General features: G+C 44.0%; 1 protein-coding gene across 1 annotated transcript in view; it reads right to left on the reverse strand.

Annotated features, from left to right (window-relative positions):
• Window positions 1–16,733, reverse strand: part of ATP7A (ATPase copper transporting alpha) — a 63,231-nt gene that overhangs the window by 41,345 nt on the left and 5,153 nt on the right. The window contains exons 2-5 of the mRNA XM_060249224.1: window positions 14,329–14,469; window positions 6,251–6,740; window positions 4,080–4,817; window positions 1,417–1,641 (exon numbers count right to left, since the gene is read on the reverse strand). Of these exons, the coding sequence (XP_060105207.1) occupies window positions 1,417–1,641; window positions 4,080–4,817; window positions 6,251–6,740; window positions 14,329–14,448 (1,573 nt within the window). The 5' untranslated portion in view covers window positions 14,449–14,469. The remainder of the gene's footprint in view (window positions 1–1,416; window positions 1,642–4,079; window positions 4,818–6,250; window positions 6,741–14,328; window positions 14,470–16,733) is intronic.

Genomic DNA, 16,733 nt, shown 5'->3' on the forward strand with positions numbered 1-16,733 from the left:
TGACATTTCTGATCTAAATAGGTCACATTGCTTTCCTACTGAGAAAGACTGAATTATGAGGTCATGAATACAATGAAAATGAGGAGGAAACCCAATTGCACCCAGAAAGCTCTGGAGGAAGGGAGAGGAAGAGAATAAAACTGCGTTGATCTTAAAGGTGCCTTTTGTATTTCTTCTGTGGAACTGAGGCAGCCACACAAAGCAGAAGGAAGCCTAGCACAACTCTAGCTTTGATTAAAAGACTGAGAAAGCTCTAGCTGCGCCAGGCTCTCTCAATCACACAGCAGAGCTACAGCACCAAGCTCCTCCACTGGCTGAGACTCCTCCTCCCTTGGGGAAGAGGGAGGGGGAAGAAGGAAAGAGTGAGGAGAGGCTGCTTTGCTTGGCTGCCTCAATCCCATGGAGAAAAACAAAAATGGCAACCACAGAAGTGGGAGGGAGAAGGAAACAGACCATAGGGGGCTACATAGAAGTCCTCTGGGGGCCAGATCAGGCCTGTGGGCCAGACATTTGACACCCTTGGCTTAATAGATCTGACTCCCTGACACTTCTTTTACCTAAGAAAGCAGACAGGAAATGGGGGGAGGGTGTGGATTTTGATTGTGAGTATACTGCTTGCAAAGCAAAATCCCTTTCTTCTACCCATAACTCAAGGGGGAAGTAGGAGAAATACAAATATTTGTGTGTGTTTTTTTAAATTAGTCTGACTGAGGAAAGAAGTACAGTATATCCACCATTAGTGAGATAAATGTGCACCAGAAAATGCATACAAGAGAAAAAGAGTCACCATACCACCAACCTGTGAGGCAGAATTTGCCGTTTTAGTACCTATTGTTACTCTGTAATTTTAGGTTTTATATATCTTAAATTGGTTTTTACTGTTGATTATTTTATGATGTAACCCGCCCTGAGCTGTTCTACAGGAAGGGCGGGCTAAAAATAAAATAAAATAAATAAATAAACATAAAATAAAAATAAACCTGCCTTATATCCCCTCTCCTGTTTTTAAAGGTACATCAGCCAGTCGCACATATAGCCCATAGTTTGACCCTCATTCTGGATTTGAGGTTTGTTACCTAAGTTTAAATGTTCTCCTAATTACCTCCGTGTTGTCAAGTCACAGCTGACTGTGGCAACCCTGCAGGGTTTTCAAGGCAAGAGATGCCCAGAGGTGGTTGGCCATTGCCTGGCTCTATGTAATGACCCTGGACTTCTCTGGAGGTCTCCCTCCCACCACCCCCGATACTGGCCAAGGCAACCCTTTGGAGTTTTGATGATACTGCGATAACCTGATCCATTAATACCCCTACAGCACCACTAAAAGAACTGGAATTCAATTATATTTTATACTTCTACTAAACACCACCTTAGGGAAAATGCATTTGGGGAGGACAAATAAACCAGAAAAAGTCTCACCATTTTCTCTCCTCAGATTCCTCTCAATGTTCGCCACGCATGAAGCGCACGTCATGCCAGTGACTTGAATGTAACACTTGGACGGCTCCTTGGATTCCTGCTTATTGTGAGCAGGTGACAGCCTGGAGTGAAGTTCCACACTGGAGAATGTATTATTCTGAGACTCTGCCAGCTTCTCCTGTGAGGGCTGAGTCTGTAGCACCATGGCGTCTGAGGTGGCCAGCCCTGGGAATGGGAAACAGTCATCAGCCTGGCACTGACTATGGCAGCTGGAGGCATTAAAAACATCAGGTTCACAAACAATCATGATAACAAAAGCAGAACTGGTAGAACACATTCTGGAGATACTGAAATTGCATATGAAGCCTATAAAACAAAGAAAAATCCATACATATTTCTGAGAAAAATCAGTGCACTAATTTCAAAAAGCTATCAGAAGGCACTTTGATAGATTCAGGTGGGTACCTGGCACCTTTAAGTCCAACAAAGTTTAATTCATAGAAACACCATCTAGTCCAATCCCCTACACAATGCAGAAAATTCACAACTGTCTCCTCCCCACACTCCCAGTGAACCCTGCTCCATGCCCAGAATGTGGCAAAACCCTCCCCCCCCCCCGCAACCCTCCAGGATCCCTGGCCAAATTGGCCTGGAGAAAAATTGCTGCTTAACCCCAAAGTGGCAAACAGCATTTCCCTGGACATATAAGGAAAGGGCACAAGAACTAAGTGGTGACGCAACCCTTCCTGCCCACCTTCTCATGATTTGCCTAAGTACACAGAATCAGCATTGCTGTCAGATGGCCATCTAGCCAGTTTAAAAACCTCCAAAGGAGAACCCACCACCTCTGAAGGAAGCCTGTTCCATTAAGGAACTGTTCTGCCAGGAAGTTCTTCCTAATGTTTAGCCAAAAACTCATCTGATTTAATTTCAACCTGTTGGTTCTGCTCCAACCTTCTGGGGCAAAAGAAAACAACTCTGCACCATCCTCTAGATGACAACCCTTCACGTACTTGAAGATGGTGATCATATCACCTCTCAGCCATCTCCTCTCCAGGCTAAACATCCCCAGATCCTTCAACCTTTCCTCATAGGACTCGGTCTCCAGACCCCTCGTCATCTTCATTGACCTCCTCTGGACATGTTGCAGCTATATCCTTCTTAAATTGCAGTGCCCAGAACTGAACACAATACTCCAGGTGAGGTCTATCCAGAGCAGAGTAAAGCGATACCATCATTTCATGCAATCTGGACACTATACTTCTGTTGATATGGCTCAAAATCACACTGGTCATGTTAGCCACCACTTCACACTGCTGACTCATGTTCAGTGTATGGTCCACTAAAACCCCAAGTCTCCCCCACTGCATAATGATGCATTGGATTTTTCCTATCTAAATGCAGAATGTTACCTTTATCCCGGTTAAAATTCATTTTATTGATTTTAGCCCAGTTTTCCAGCCTGTCAAGATCATCCTGTCTCTGTCTTCTACTGTATTTGTTACCCCACTCAATTTAGTATCATCTGCAAATTTAATAAGCATTCCCTCTATTCCTTCATCCAAATCACTTAGAAAGATGTTCAACAAAACAGCTCCCAGGACAGATCCCTGAGGCACTCTACTTGTCATTCCTCTCCAAGAGGATGAGGAAGTATTAACAAGCACTCTTTGGGCGTAATCTGTCAGTTACAGATCCACCTAACAGCAATAGCATCCAATCTACATTTTACCAACTTCTCAACAAGATTATGTGGAATCTTATCAAAATCAAGATAAACTATGTCTCCAGAATTTCCCTGATCCAGCAAGGTACTAACTTCCTCAAAAAAAGAGATAAGGTTAGTTTGATATGACTTGTTCATGAGAAACTTAGTAATGATGAGAGTGTGGAGGGGATGGCTACTTATTAAACTTGCAGATGACACCAAATTTGGAGAAGCAGCAAGTACACCTGAAGATGGAGATAGAATTCAAGGAGATCTGAAAACACTGGAAAAGTGGGCAGATGTGAACAAGGTGCAATTTTACAAGGAAAAGTGTTGAGTTCTACATCTGGGTAACAAAAATGAGGAACATGCGTACTGGATGGGGGATATATTTCTGGACAGCAGTGGGTGTGAACAAGATCTTGGGGTACAGATAGACCATACATTAAATATGAGCAACCAGTGTGATGCAGCAATAAAGAAGGCTAATGCGATCTTGGGCTATATCAACAGAAGATTAACAACCAAATTGCAAGATGCAAGATACACTACATTGGTCAGGCTGCACCTGGAATACTGTACAGGGTACACTGTTTTGGAGGCCTCACTTCAAAAAAAGATGTGGACAGAATGGAGTGGGTGCAGAGGAGAGTGAGGAGGATGATCAGAGGCCTAGTAACAAAGCCCTATGAGGAAAGGTTAAGGGACTTGGGAATGTTCAATCATAGTCAACATCACCATCATCCAATTCTGGCACTTAGTGTCAGAACAGGTTTTGGAAATCCATACCAGGAAGTTCCACGAACAGAGCCAACTCGAAGTGCTAGGACTGAGTCTCAAACTTGGCCAGATGGCTCATAAGAAGTCCCGTAGAATGGGATTCAATCAGATGCTGCTGATTCATTTGCAAAAATCAAGGTAATCAGTTGCCAGACTCATCTGCAGATGATATTACCTGTCAAGGATGCATCAAAGCCCATGTCCTCAATTGCGTTTTTTAAGTCATCTGGTGAGGTGAGTATGGGATCGTATTCTATAGTCCCATTATGATGCAGAAGTGACACACATACCGATTTCACACCTGGTTTTTGGGAAATTACGCCCTCAATTGACTTCACACAGGAATTGCAGGTCATTCCCTCTATATTTATCACCGTGACGGTCGTCAGGGGATGCATGGTGCTGCTGACCTCTCTCCGAGGAGACTTCACTGGAGACTGGGGCACGTTCAAGAGTTCAGAGTTTTCAGGTATATCAAGAAGGCTGACCTTGAAAGTCCCCAGCGACACAGATTCTATGGCTCTTCTTAGTGCACCGAGGGTGATTAGGCTGGGATTATACTTCACAACAGCAGACTTGTCCTCTAAAGAAACTGCTATGCTAGTTACTGAGGGGAGTGCTGATATGGTGCTCTGGATATTGAGGACGCATGAATGACAGTGCATGCCATCAACTTTGAATTTAGCAGTCTCTAAGCAGTGCACATGCTCCGGGTGTTCCTGCAGAACTCCTTCTGAGGATTTGGCAGGTGTGTTCTTTAGTCGCTGCACATCAATAGCACCCAGTCTGAGAGGCTTCGGCTGTTTTTTTATAGATGCCTTAAACCCTACAGCTTCGATTTGGTTTCTGATTTCCTCTGATGTGATGAGATGAGGCTGAAACACCACCACAGCATCCTGAGTGTCCAAGGAAACTGCAAGATAAATGGAAAGAAATGTTACTGCTGCTGTTGTGTAACATCGAGCTTCATCTCTTTGCTTCGAAAAAGAGTACGTGCAGGTGGAGGTTTCCTTCCATGCAAAGGGTTCAATACAACCCTAAGAGCAGCACTGGGGAAATGATCCCTGTTCGCTTGGGGGTCAAGTGGATGAAGTAAGGTGTCACCTGCCAACTGACCTTGGCGAATCGCAGCACTACTGAGTCCACACAGCACCAGGGTGTGGCTCGGACACCACAAGAGGGAAGCCTGACAAGAAAGCCTGTCCCAGCCGGCAGGCAAGGCAGTTGTGTCCTGTAGTGTGGGAAGGAATTCCATCCACTGGAATGAGCCCCTACCTACTTTCACACACCCGCTTATCTTTTCCTCCTGGCAGTGTCCTTGCTTGGCTCGGGAGGCGCCAGAATGGTTGAACACTTTGCACTTCAAAGGCCGAGCTGGCCTTTAGATCCTTGGTAACTTCTCTCCCCGTCTATTCCCACCTCCCTTTCTTTACTATGCAGAGTACCTGGGTTTGTAGCAATGGATTTATTTATTAGCATTAATGTTAGTGAGCAGTAAATAACAAATTCAGAAGCACGGGTAACTTCAATGAAACATAACCTGACACTAGCTGTAGCCTGAACAACCACTTGATTTTGTGTCTTGGTCTTGCTAAGAGATTGACAGAATGTTGAAGACATTTTTGATGCACAGAGGGAGAGAACACGCTTTGCATGCAGGAGGCCCCATGATCATTCCACAGTTCAAGCCTCCAATTATCTATGGGGAGCAGGGCTGGAGGAGACCTAAGTGTGTGTGTGGAGGGGGGGGGAGAAGGAATGCATGCAATGTTTTGGTTCGGGTCTATTAGAGCTGCAAAAAATGCAGGTTTTCCGGGAGAGGGGGGGAACAAACATTGATCCCAATACTGGTAAAAGTATTTGGATCTGAATTTTTTTGGAAATCCAAATTTTTTTTAATCCAGTAGACCCGAGAAGAAAATAACTGAGGGGGAAGAAGCAGGGGCAATGCCACAAAAAACAGGTGAGTTGTGGCTCAGTTGTGGCTCTTTAGGGCAGTCCCTTTAAACCAGACTGCTCAAAAAGGGCCTCAGTTGAACTGGTGAGAGAGCTCAGCGGTTTTGCAGGCTGTCTTCTGCAGTTCTTTTAAACATTCCCTGCTTAAGGGGACTGCAGCATAAAGCCTGTAATTCCAGAACATATCTAGGATTTTTTGGCTACATTTTCAGATTGGGTAGATCTGAATGCACACTCTTAATATTAAGCTAGATGGATCCCTTGTCTGACTTAATATAAGGCAGCTTCAGATATTCACAGACTGTTGGCAGTTTCAGAAGAGTTGCTAGAACCATCCTCAAATCTATACAAGCAGGAACAATTCACAGGGTTAAAATTATCTGTCGTTACCTTTAATCCGGGTGACCCCCTGGAGCTTGCCAATCTTCCCTTCAATAGTACTGGTGCAGGAATGGCACGTCATCCCCTCCACTTTCATCCTTAGGACAACATCGCTGGATTGGGGTAAGTTCAAATCGTTGTACATTTCTGGATTACTCTCATGTGCTGCACTAGCTGAATTTAATTCTGGCACTATTTGCCTGACCTGCTTACTGTTTATAACTGAGGATAAAAACGTTACCACCAGAGATTTTTTATCAGAAGAGATTTTCACATCCAAGATGCCTTTGGCCTTCAGCAGGGTGGTACGGATACGTTCGCATATTGCAGTTGATTGAGCCGGAATTGCAATGAAAAGGGTGTCTGGTAAAATGGACTGCGGGTTCATATCTGCAAGAGCAGTCACAAATCCCATGTCTTCGATAACTTCCTTTAGCGATTCTGGAGTTTGCAGTCCAGGATCATAGATAATGGCTGCATTCTTATCGTCCAATGAGACCTTGTCAGGAAAGAAAAAACCACACCTGACAACTTGGCCAACCCAAGATTAAGGACAACTGAAGGTGGCATTAACATATCACACAGCTTTGTCCTTTTACAATGACTATTTAGACAGGAGTTTCACTCACATGAGGAGGAAGTATAAAGTCTAAGAAACCACAAATTAACTTGGAATTATCTGTAAAATAAGAAGACTAGCTACAAAATCAACCACAATTGAAGTGGCCAGACTATTTCAAAATACCACACATAATAATACAGTATTATTTTCTCACACAGTACTTTCTCTGCAATGCCTTAAGTAGCAATCCATATCCAGTCCTAACTGCCAAGAACATACTAAGCCCTGTTATACAAAGAAATCCAAATAGCTTGGCATAGACAAAACACTCAGATGCATTTGATACTTTGAGCGGGAAGAAATCAAGAAAACTGTTTTTCAAAAGCTTTTTGAGGCACATAATTGGCAGGCAACTCACAGGCATAAGAAAAACACAAATATGTGTGGAATTCCAGTTTATGAAGTAAAAGGAAAGGAAATTCTGCAAGCGTTGTGTTAAAAGATAAAAGACTAAACCTTATAGGAGAAAACAGTTTCAAGTTTGATTCCTACAAGTTTACTTTCTTCCATGGTAACAGTAAAAGAATCAGCACACCCATTAAAGACAAACTTTTACGACGCTTAATAACTCTGGTGAATCAGTATGTGCCTAGTGATATTTCAGAAACCAGGAATGAACTTGACCAACAAAGGTCCACTTCGCTGCCATCTGCTTGTATGATCTTGCCTTGTTCCCAGCTGCCATCCACATCCTTCCTTTCATTCTATTTGCTACAACAAAAACACCCTTTGGTATTCTGAAACTTAAAAGCAGAATAATACAAAATGAAACACTGGACTTACCTGAAGGTTTCTTTTTTTCAGTGTGGGGGGGAAGTCATCCAGACTGGTTAGGCCAAGGGTGTCAAACATACGGCAGCCCACTGAGGTCTTTAATCTAGTCCCTGGGTATAGCACCCCACAATCCCCCTCCCCCTGTTAAAGATTTACTACCAATTACTTTTGGAATGGCAGTGCGATTGACAGCTCCATGTGACTGGCTTTTCCTGGTGGCTATGATCAGCTACTTCCTAGCAGTACCTTAAGACCAATAAAGTTTTCTTTGAGGTATGAGATTACCTGCGCCTTGCTACTTTGTGTGTGTCTGCATGCGTGTGCTCTGTTGGACTAATTATGCTGCTGTTCTCCCAGGTGCAACTGGGTCCCCTTCCTCCTCTCCTTGCTACCACACATCTGTGTATGAATCAAATTTTGAGTCCACTCAAAATCTTAAGACCAACAAAGTTTTTTCAAGGTATAAATCAATGGTGCGGCTTCATCTGGAGTTTGTTGTTGTTCAGTCACACAGTTGATTCCAACTCTTTGTGACCCCATGGACAAAGTCACGCCAGGCCCTCCTGTCTTCCACCATCCTCCAAAGTCTGCTCAAATTCGTATTTGTTACATCAGTAACACTGTCCAGTGATCTCATCTTTTGTCATCCCCTTCTTCTTTTGCCTCGTCTTTCCCAGCATCAAGATCTTCTCCGGTGAGTTTCAAGGACATTGAGAACCTTCTTGTATAATTCTTCTGTGTATTCTTGCCACCTCTTCCTGATCTCTTCTGCTTGGTTCCTATCGTTTTTGTCCTTTATCATGGCCATCTTTGCATGAAACGTTCCCTTGATTTCTCAAATTTTCCTGAAGAGATCTCTTATCCTTTGCATTCTATTATTTTCCTCTATTGCTTTGCATTGTTCCTTTAGGAAGGCCTCCTTATCTCTTCTTGCTGTTCTCTGGAAATCTGCATTCAATTGGGTGAATTTTTCCTTTTCACCTTTGCCTTTTGCTTTCCTTCTTTCCTCAGCTATTCGTAAAGCCTCATCAGACAGCCACTTTGCTTTCTTTTCTTTTTCTTTGGGATGGTGCTGATTGCTGCCTTCTGTACAATGTCACGAACCTCTGTCCATAGTTCTTCAGGCACTCTATCAACTCTAGTTCCTTAAACCTATTCTTCACCTCCACTGTATATTCATAAGGGATGTGATCAAGATCAAACTTGAATGGCCTAATGGCTTCCCCAGTTTTCTGGGGAACAATGCAAAGCAATAGAGGAAAATAACAGAATGGGAAGGACAAGAGATCTCTTCAAGAAAATTTTAAGAAGGATATAGACAAGCTGGAGGGTTCAGAGGAGCGCAACAAAGATGGTGAGGGGTCTGAAGACCAAGTCCTCTGAAGAAAGGTTGAAAGAGCTGGGCATGTTTAGCCTGGAGAGGCAGCTGAGAGGTGATATGATCACCATCTTCAAGTACTTGAAGGGCTGTCATCTAGAGGATAGTTTGGAATTGTTTTCTGTGGCCCCAGAAGGCAGGACCAGAACCAATGGGTTGAAATTAAATCAAAAGAGTCTACAGCTCAACATCAGGAAGAAATTCCTGACCGTTAGAGCAATTCCTCATTGGAACAGGCTTCCTCGAGAGATGGTGGGCTCTCCTTCCTTGGAGGTTTTTAAACAGAGGCTAAATGGCCATCTGACAGCAATGCAGATCCTGTGAATTTAGGGAGAGGTATTTGTGAATTTCCTGCATTGTGCAGGGGGTTGGACTAGATGACCCTGGAGGTCTCTTCCAACTCTATGATTCTATCTTATACCCTAACTGCTGGCTATGTTAAGCAAATTGTCATCAAAGCTACATCCTTGAGAGAAAGCCAAGCCATATCTTGCATCTGGTTCCCAGCGGTGGAGGAAAACAAGTCAGCTTTCTTAGATAAGAACTCAAGAAAGTACTAATGAAAATGGGGAGAGATACTTTCTTGGGAGCAGCCTGCCAGTCATCCTCCCAGGCATCTAAGGTTAGGCCCCAGCAAAAAACAAAAATGGAATATGGGGGTATATATAGTTATGGCAGCAATCCAGTTTTATTGTTTCCTTTACTCATTGTTATGTTTGTTCTTGTTTGTAATGGCCTTAGGCTTTATGCAATAAAACTGAACTGACTGGACCCCTGTTGTGCTCAGAGAACAGGACCAGGCTAGGATTTGTGGCTGGCAGGGCTCAAGGAGGCTTGATGTTCAACTCTGTTACTGTCTATTAAGCCTGCACTGAGCTTCAGCTTTGTAAAACCCACTTTAACCAGTAGGAGATTTTCAGCATAGAGAAGCCTGAAAAAACTGACCACCTTTTTACCAAAGTCAGATTGGTGTGAGGGATACTGCAATTGTGTATAAGCTAGGAAGCCTTGTGCCCTCTTGTCTTGCTAAGAAATGCAAAACAGTCCTCTTCCCATTCTAACATCTGCTTCACCAAAACTGGCTGCTCTAGAAAAGCAGCAACACTCCTGATGAGATGCCTCTGGAAACAAGGACGAAACTGGTTCGTCAAAGCTGGCTCCGCTGGTAGAAGATATCAAAAGATCCTACAGAACAAGATATACAGCAAACTGCAATGACTTATTACTTGAACTTTTAGAAAAAGAGGAGGAGGAGACCGGATCAATACCCTGCCCTTCACTCGGAGCCTCAGAGCGGCTTACAATCTCCATTCTCTTCCCCTCCTCACAACAGACATCCTATGACAGGGGTGGGAAACCTCCATCCCAAGGGCCTTATACGGCCCTTGAGGTTACTTGGTGTGGCCCTCGGGGATTGCGGGCCCAAACCGAGCCATGTGGCAGCCTCCCTAGAGCCTGGCTGGCCAGTGAGGATCGTGGGGCCCAACCACATTGTGCAGCAGCCTCCCCAGGGCCAGGCAGGGATCACAGGGCCCAGATGTACTGTGCGGCAGCCTCCCTGGGGCCTGGCTGACTGTTCGGCCAGAATTGCTGCAGGGCCTGGAAAAGTTACCGTCACAGTTCAGTTTGCACCTGATTATCCCAGATGGTGTGGCCTAATATGCTAATGAGTGTGTGACCTAATATGCTAATATCAGGGATGTGGTCTAATATGCTACTGAGTTCCTGCTGGGCTTTTTCTGGACCTCTGCATTTGCCTAGGGCGGCAGCCCAGGTGTGTTTGTGTGTGTGTGTACCAGATTAGGCTCTCCCCACATGACTTCAAATAGAAAAACAATTATTTGTGTTAATTTTGCGGGCCTGAATCATTCTTCCTTGGTGGAGCGCTGTTTTTTAAGTTGATAATTTTTACGGTCCGCAAATGATGTTATAAATATCCATATGACCCTCAGCAGAAAAAAAGATTCCCCACCCCCGCCCTATGAGGCAGATGGGGCTGAGAGAGCTCTCCCAGAACTGCTCTTGAGAGAACTGTGACCCAAGGTCACTCAGCAGGTGCACGTGGAGAAGTACAGAATCAAACCCAGTTCTTCCAGATTAGAGTCTGTGCACTTAATTGCTGCACCAAACTTGCTGCACAAATTAGCATCACAAGCTCTTGCTGACGTCACAAGGTCTTTCAGATCAGACAGCACAAATGTCTCGGATTGGATCTACTTCCAGCATATTGTTTTCTAAAAGGACAATCCAATACAATTCAAGAGACCATTGCATTAACTTCAAATTTTACATTTTCCTCAGGCAAGATACAACCACAATGATCTAATTAAATACACACCACTGCTGCTCTAGCCTGCTTCTGCTTCAGAGCACACCGACTGCCTTACATGGATTTATATGCAATTAAATCCAAATGCAGGCTCTCAAAACAATATTACCCTTAGAACAGGACTGCCACCCTTGAGGGGATGTGAGAACCCAAAGAATATTTTCAAGACAGGTACTTGGCTGCTGGCAAAACCAGAATTCTTCATGTGAAGGAGGGAGAGCAAGGCTCTTCTTGTTCATTATCAGCCTGGCTAGCAGTCCCCCAATGCTTCCCTTTGTGAGCAGCCAGCCATTCTGACCAAGAAGAGGATAAAGAAAAGACCATCCTGTTGCCCAAGCTGGTGCTCAGCAGGAAGACCATCCATTTCAAACCACAAAACTGCAGTGAGTCTCTTGTGATAAATACAAGCGTGAGTCTTGCGGCCACTTGACAGACTAACCAATTCTTATTCCAGCAGAAGCTTTCATGGACTGGAGTGCAGTCTCTCCAAATCCTTCATCAGCAAGTTACTCACCCCTGGCATGGGGGGAGGGCAACCTGCAAGTCCCAGTCAAGAGGCCACAAAATGCAAGAAGTTCAAGATTTCACACTACACAAAATTCAAAAGTAAGAAAGAGAAGTCACTGCTCTTCTTTCTTACTGCTGATTCCATCTTAAATCAGCTAAATGCGTCACTCATGACTACAGCTCAATCTAGACAACAATCAGAAACTGCTGGCAGAACTTAAAGTAGCTTCTTTAGCAAAATATTTATATCCCATGTTTTTCATGTAGCTCAAGACAGTTTCTTACACACAACGTGAGCCAGTCAGCAGAGACCAGATGCCGGCTGGAAAGGCTGCTTCTTCCTGCAGTATCCAGCCTGTCAGTTCTTACTTTCACTCTTATCTTATTGTTCTTTTGACTCACAGGTCTTAAGGTCTGTCTCCCAAGCTCTGCTGCCAGTCCCCTCCCCCTACCTAACAAAGTGATGTGCACAGAGATTCAACACAGGGCTGATTTGGCACTGTGCTCTTTTTGGGGGGGAAGATGATCTTTTTGTATTTTATATGTTTGTTTGTGTCTGCACACGAAAGTCATGGTGACCTCTGGTGACTGACCCCTACTGGGGGCCTGGAGGATATTCAGAGAGGTGGCTGAATCAAGCCTGCCCCTGCCCTCCAGACTGCTGGTATTCCAAGGAGGTCTCCCATCCAAGTCCTTGCCAGAGTCGACCCTGTTTAGCTTCTGAGATGTGACAAGATCGGGCTTGCCTGGGCTATGCAAGTTACAACAGCTCTTGTAATGCCACAACAGCGCTTTCTTGTGGCTTACCTGGTACCTACCTCACTGTCTTTCAGATGCCTGGCTGAAATATTCCTTTCTTTTCACCCACTCCTTTAACTAGGGGTTTATGTTTTGGAGTTGTTGGTTTTTTTGCTGCTTCTAGCTACAAGATTGTTCAAAGGACATATTAGGCTATTTATTTATTTTGTAGATTTATAGTCTGCCCTTCCCCATAATGCTATTCAATAGTAGGTTTATGCCCACAGTTTTATACTGGCAATTAATGTTAATTGCTTGTAATAGGCTCAAGAGGGTAGCCACATTGGTCTGAAGCAGCCATGTTTGAGTCCAGTAGCATCTTTAGACCACCGAAGTTTTATTCTAAGTATAAGCTTTCATGATACAGTGAAACAGGATGTCCTTCTTCAAATACAGTGAAACAAGATGCCCTCAGCCAAAGCAGCAGCGATTGTGTAGGTGGGGGAGAGGAGCAGGCTTGGCCAGCGGGACAGCAGGAAACTTTTATTCATAAGAGAGACCGTGACTAGTACACCCTTCTGTGCACTAAACAGAACTTAAAGGTCATCTTTGGTGCCAAAGAACAAAAACCTAATATAATGGCAATATTCAGAAAACAGCAGCTGAATGCCTCAATTTCCCACGACATGGTTGTTGCCCTAAAGATTACTATTCCCCCCTAAAAAAAAGGGTAAAATAAAGTTCCAGTGTGAGACCACTGAACCAGAATTCATCAGAAAGTCTGAACGCAGGACCTGAGACCTGACCAAAGACGGGATTTCTTAGTCCTCGGAGCTGTGAATCAGGAAGATTGCACTGCTTGTTTATTTAACTGAATTTCTCGCCTGCCCTTTCCGCAAGCAGGCTCAGGGTGGGTTCCACCACGTATGTACAACAATTAAAACACAACTTACTAAAATTCCCACATTGAAAAATCCAAAAATTCAGCAACAGTAGTTTATGCCTCAACAGATACCGTTACAGCTGAGCATTTGGGGCCTTGGGGGAGGCCTAATAACAAGGAGACACCTGCTGCGTCAACTAAATGCCTGGCAGAAGAGCTCCATTTCGCAGGCCCTGCAGAGGTGTAATAGGTCCTACAGGGCTCTGATCTCTAGTGGAAACTCGCTGCACCAGGTAGGGGCCAAAGTTGAAAAGGCCCTGGCCCTAGGTGAGGCAAGTCGGATGTCACAGGAGCCAGGGACCACCAGAAGATGCCGGGCCCCCGACTGTAGGGTCCCTGACTGTATAGGGAGAGGTGGTCCTGAAGATATGCTGATCCCAGACTATGCAGGGCTTTAAAAGTAAGCACCAACACCTTGAATCTGATCCAGTACTCAATAGGCACTCAAGTATCACAAATTACTACATGGATTTTACATAATAGCGTCAAAACATGGGCTTGTGTTACATAAGGGTTAGCCTTTCAACCTTACAGTTTACCATTGCTTTCTTCTTATTGTGTAGGCATGCACACAAATGTACCTGCCGACATAAGATCTGTTTTATGCAGCTGAGACAGTGGTGCTAGAGCACAAAAACTTATGCTACGATTTGTTTAAAGTGCTCTCATATTTTCTGTATTTCTTTCCAGGGAGCAAAACTATGAAAAGTACAAGTGAATTATTTCCAGAATTCCCTATAACATCCTATGTAGTCCTTAATCCAGGAGGCATACCTAGCATAGCTAAATTACTTACTTTAACACCATGGACACCATTCAGTTCTCCAACATGCTTCTCAATGGTCTCCACGCAAGAATTGCATGACATCCCCTCCACAAGGACAAGAACTGATTTGGCTCCTGATGGCAGATCCATTCTGTTGACCACTTGGCATTTCTGAAAGGTGCAAACAAAAAACAGCAGAGATGACAAAACACACAAAACACACCCTAGTGGAGTTGTATGATCTGTGGTGAATCCCTGGGCATGCTGTACACCGAAACTATCCTCATTAAATTATGTAGGTAACATGTGAGCAAGAACAGTATATGGAGAATCAGGGGAATCCTTCATACTCACGCTCTCTTTACACCTTCAAACAAACACCCATAGAGTTTGCTGGATATAAAACGTTCATAAGGTTCTGTTAGAGCCTCATGTCGAGGCATAATTCAGCTCACATTTACCAGAGATAAAACCCAAGTGCTAACTTTGCTGCCACATATACCCAGACAACACAATCACTGGACCTAACAGCATTAACTACACCATCTCAGGCTCGTTCACTTGTTCATCCTCCAACATTATATATGCCATTAAATGCCAACAATGCCCTTCGGTTCTCTACATAGAGCAAACAAGACAAACCCTACACCAAAGGATAAATGGACACAAATCTGAATCAGGAATCACGAAACTGAGAAACCTGTCGGAGAACACTTTAACCTTCCAGAGCATTCAATGGGTGATCTCAAAGTAGTTGTTGTACTTGCAAAGGAACTTCAAGAACAGAATGGAGAGAGAAATGGCTGAATTGCAAATTATTATGAAACTTGGAACAAACACCTCCCCAGGACTGAACAGCGATATCGGTTTTTTATCTAATTACATATGCTAAACCCACTCTCACTGAGTATAGCTGTATACAGTATTCCAATGTATTTCTCTTTTAGAATAGTGTATCAGAATAATATTTTTTGTACTGACATACTCAAATAATGGATATTGGCTGTTTATCTCATTACATACACTAACCCACCTTCCACTATATTTTAAGGCATTCACTCTTCCTGAAACTATAAGCATTTTTTTTTTATTTATTCGGGATTTGTATCCCGCCCTTCCCAGGAGTGGCTCAGGGCGGCATGTTTAATATAATAACTCTGTAGATTGCAGGCCTCAGCTGCATGCATACAACAGCCCTTCAAGAAACAGGAGATACTTCTGCTGCAAACGAGGAAAAGAAACTAGAGGCCGCAGCGATGCCTAATGACAGGGTGAGCCAGCATCGCAGCCATGTTGCACCCCAACTGGAGAATACTTCAAGCCATTGCACCAAAGACCTTTTGCTCACTGTGACTGGACTGGGCCACCTGAGACTGCAGGACTGTCCCACATGAGACTGCCGGCTGAGTACTCATAGCAGAGTTGGAAAAAAAATTACTGGGAAAATCTGGGTTCCTTCCAGAAGAAGAATCCCTTTTCCCTAGGGGGCAAAAGATTTCTTGAACTTTTACACTTCTAGCTCATACGGCTGAACATCCGCAGCCCACAGAAAGGTGTCCACAGGACACTGACCGCTTGCCAATCACCACCCTTGTTCCCCTTTTCCTACTTTATATACTTTATAAGGAGAAAGTGACTGTAAGGATGAGCTGCTGTGGGCACTTCAATTTTCTCTAGCCTTGGGATTCCCTCACCAACTGTCTTTCTGGCCGAAAGCATGCCAGTGACCCCAGATGTGCCAAGAACACACTGGGCATGCGATGAAGCAAAGCACACCAAGAACTCCAGGACTCCAGAAGGTGAGGCACTCTTATTCCCCCGTTGCATTAGCCCTCTGCATTCAGAGACAACATACAGCACCGAATTTAAGCAGAACTCCCCTATATGGCCATGGATGTACATTACCAAAAGAGTAGGAAACCAGGAAGTGTGAGCAACTCAGATATCACCAAGCCCTATAATAGTTCTGTTTGAAGCAGCATGGGGAGGTGTGAATCTTGGGAAAACTATGTCCGAGTCACTACTCCCGCCATTAGCTAAAAGCACAGGAAGAGGAGGTGCAACTCATTTGGCCATCGGTGTAAGCCCTGAAGCCATCATGAAGCTTCCCTTCCTGATATTTCTTTTGAAAAGAATGCTCGTTCATGAGGAAACAGTTTTGCCTCTTATAATTCCAGCTTCTTTTGTTCATTCTCCTTCTTATAAAATCCAAATGCCAACTAAACAAAATAAGGTCCTCATCTTCACCAGCTGCTTATTTCTCACCTGATGGTCCAAAACTGTTAGTTAAACAACATCTTCAATGAGGATTATTTCCCTATCGCAATCAAAGAACAAGACTTCAGGTGGCAATTATGCAACAGGTGCAAATAAGCCCTAACAAGAAAAGAGGCTTCTCCTGTAAACAGGTCTAAATAAAGAAAGAGGAACTGTCA

The sequence above is a fragment of the Heteronotia binoei genome, chromosome 11 (assembly GCF_032191835.1).
Source record: "Heteronotia binoei isolate CCM8104 ecotype False Entrance Well chromosome 11, APGP_CSIRO_Hbin_v1, whole genome shotgun sequence".
NCBI classification, from domain to species: Eukaryota; Metazoa; Chordata; class Lepidosauria; order Squamata; family Gekkonidae; genus Heteronotia; species Heteronotia binoei.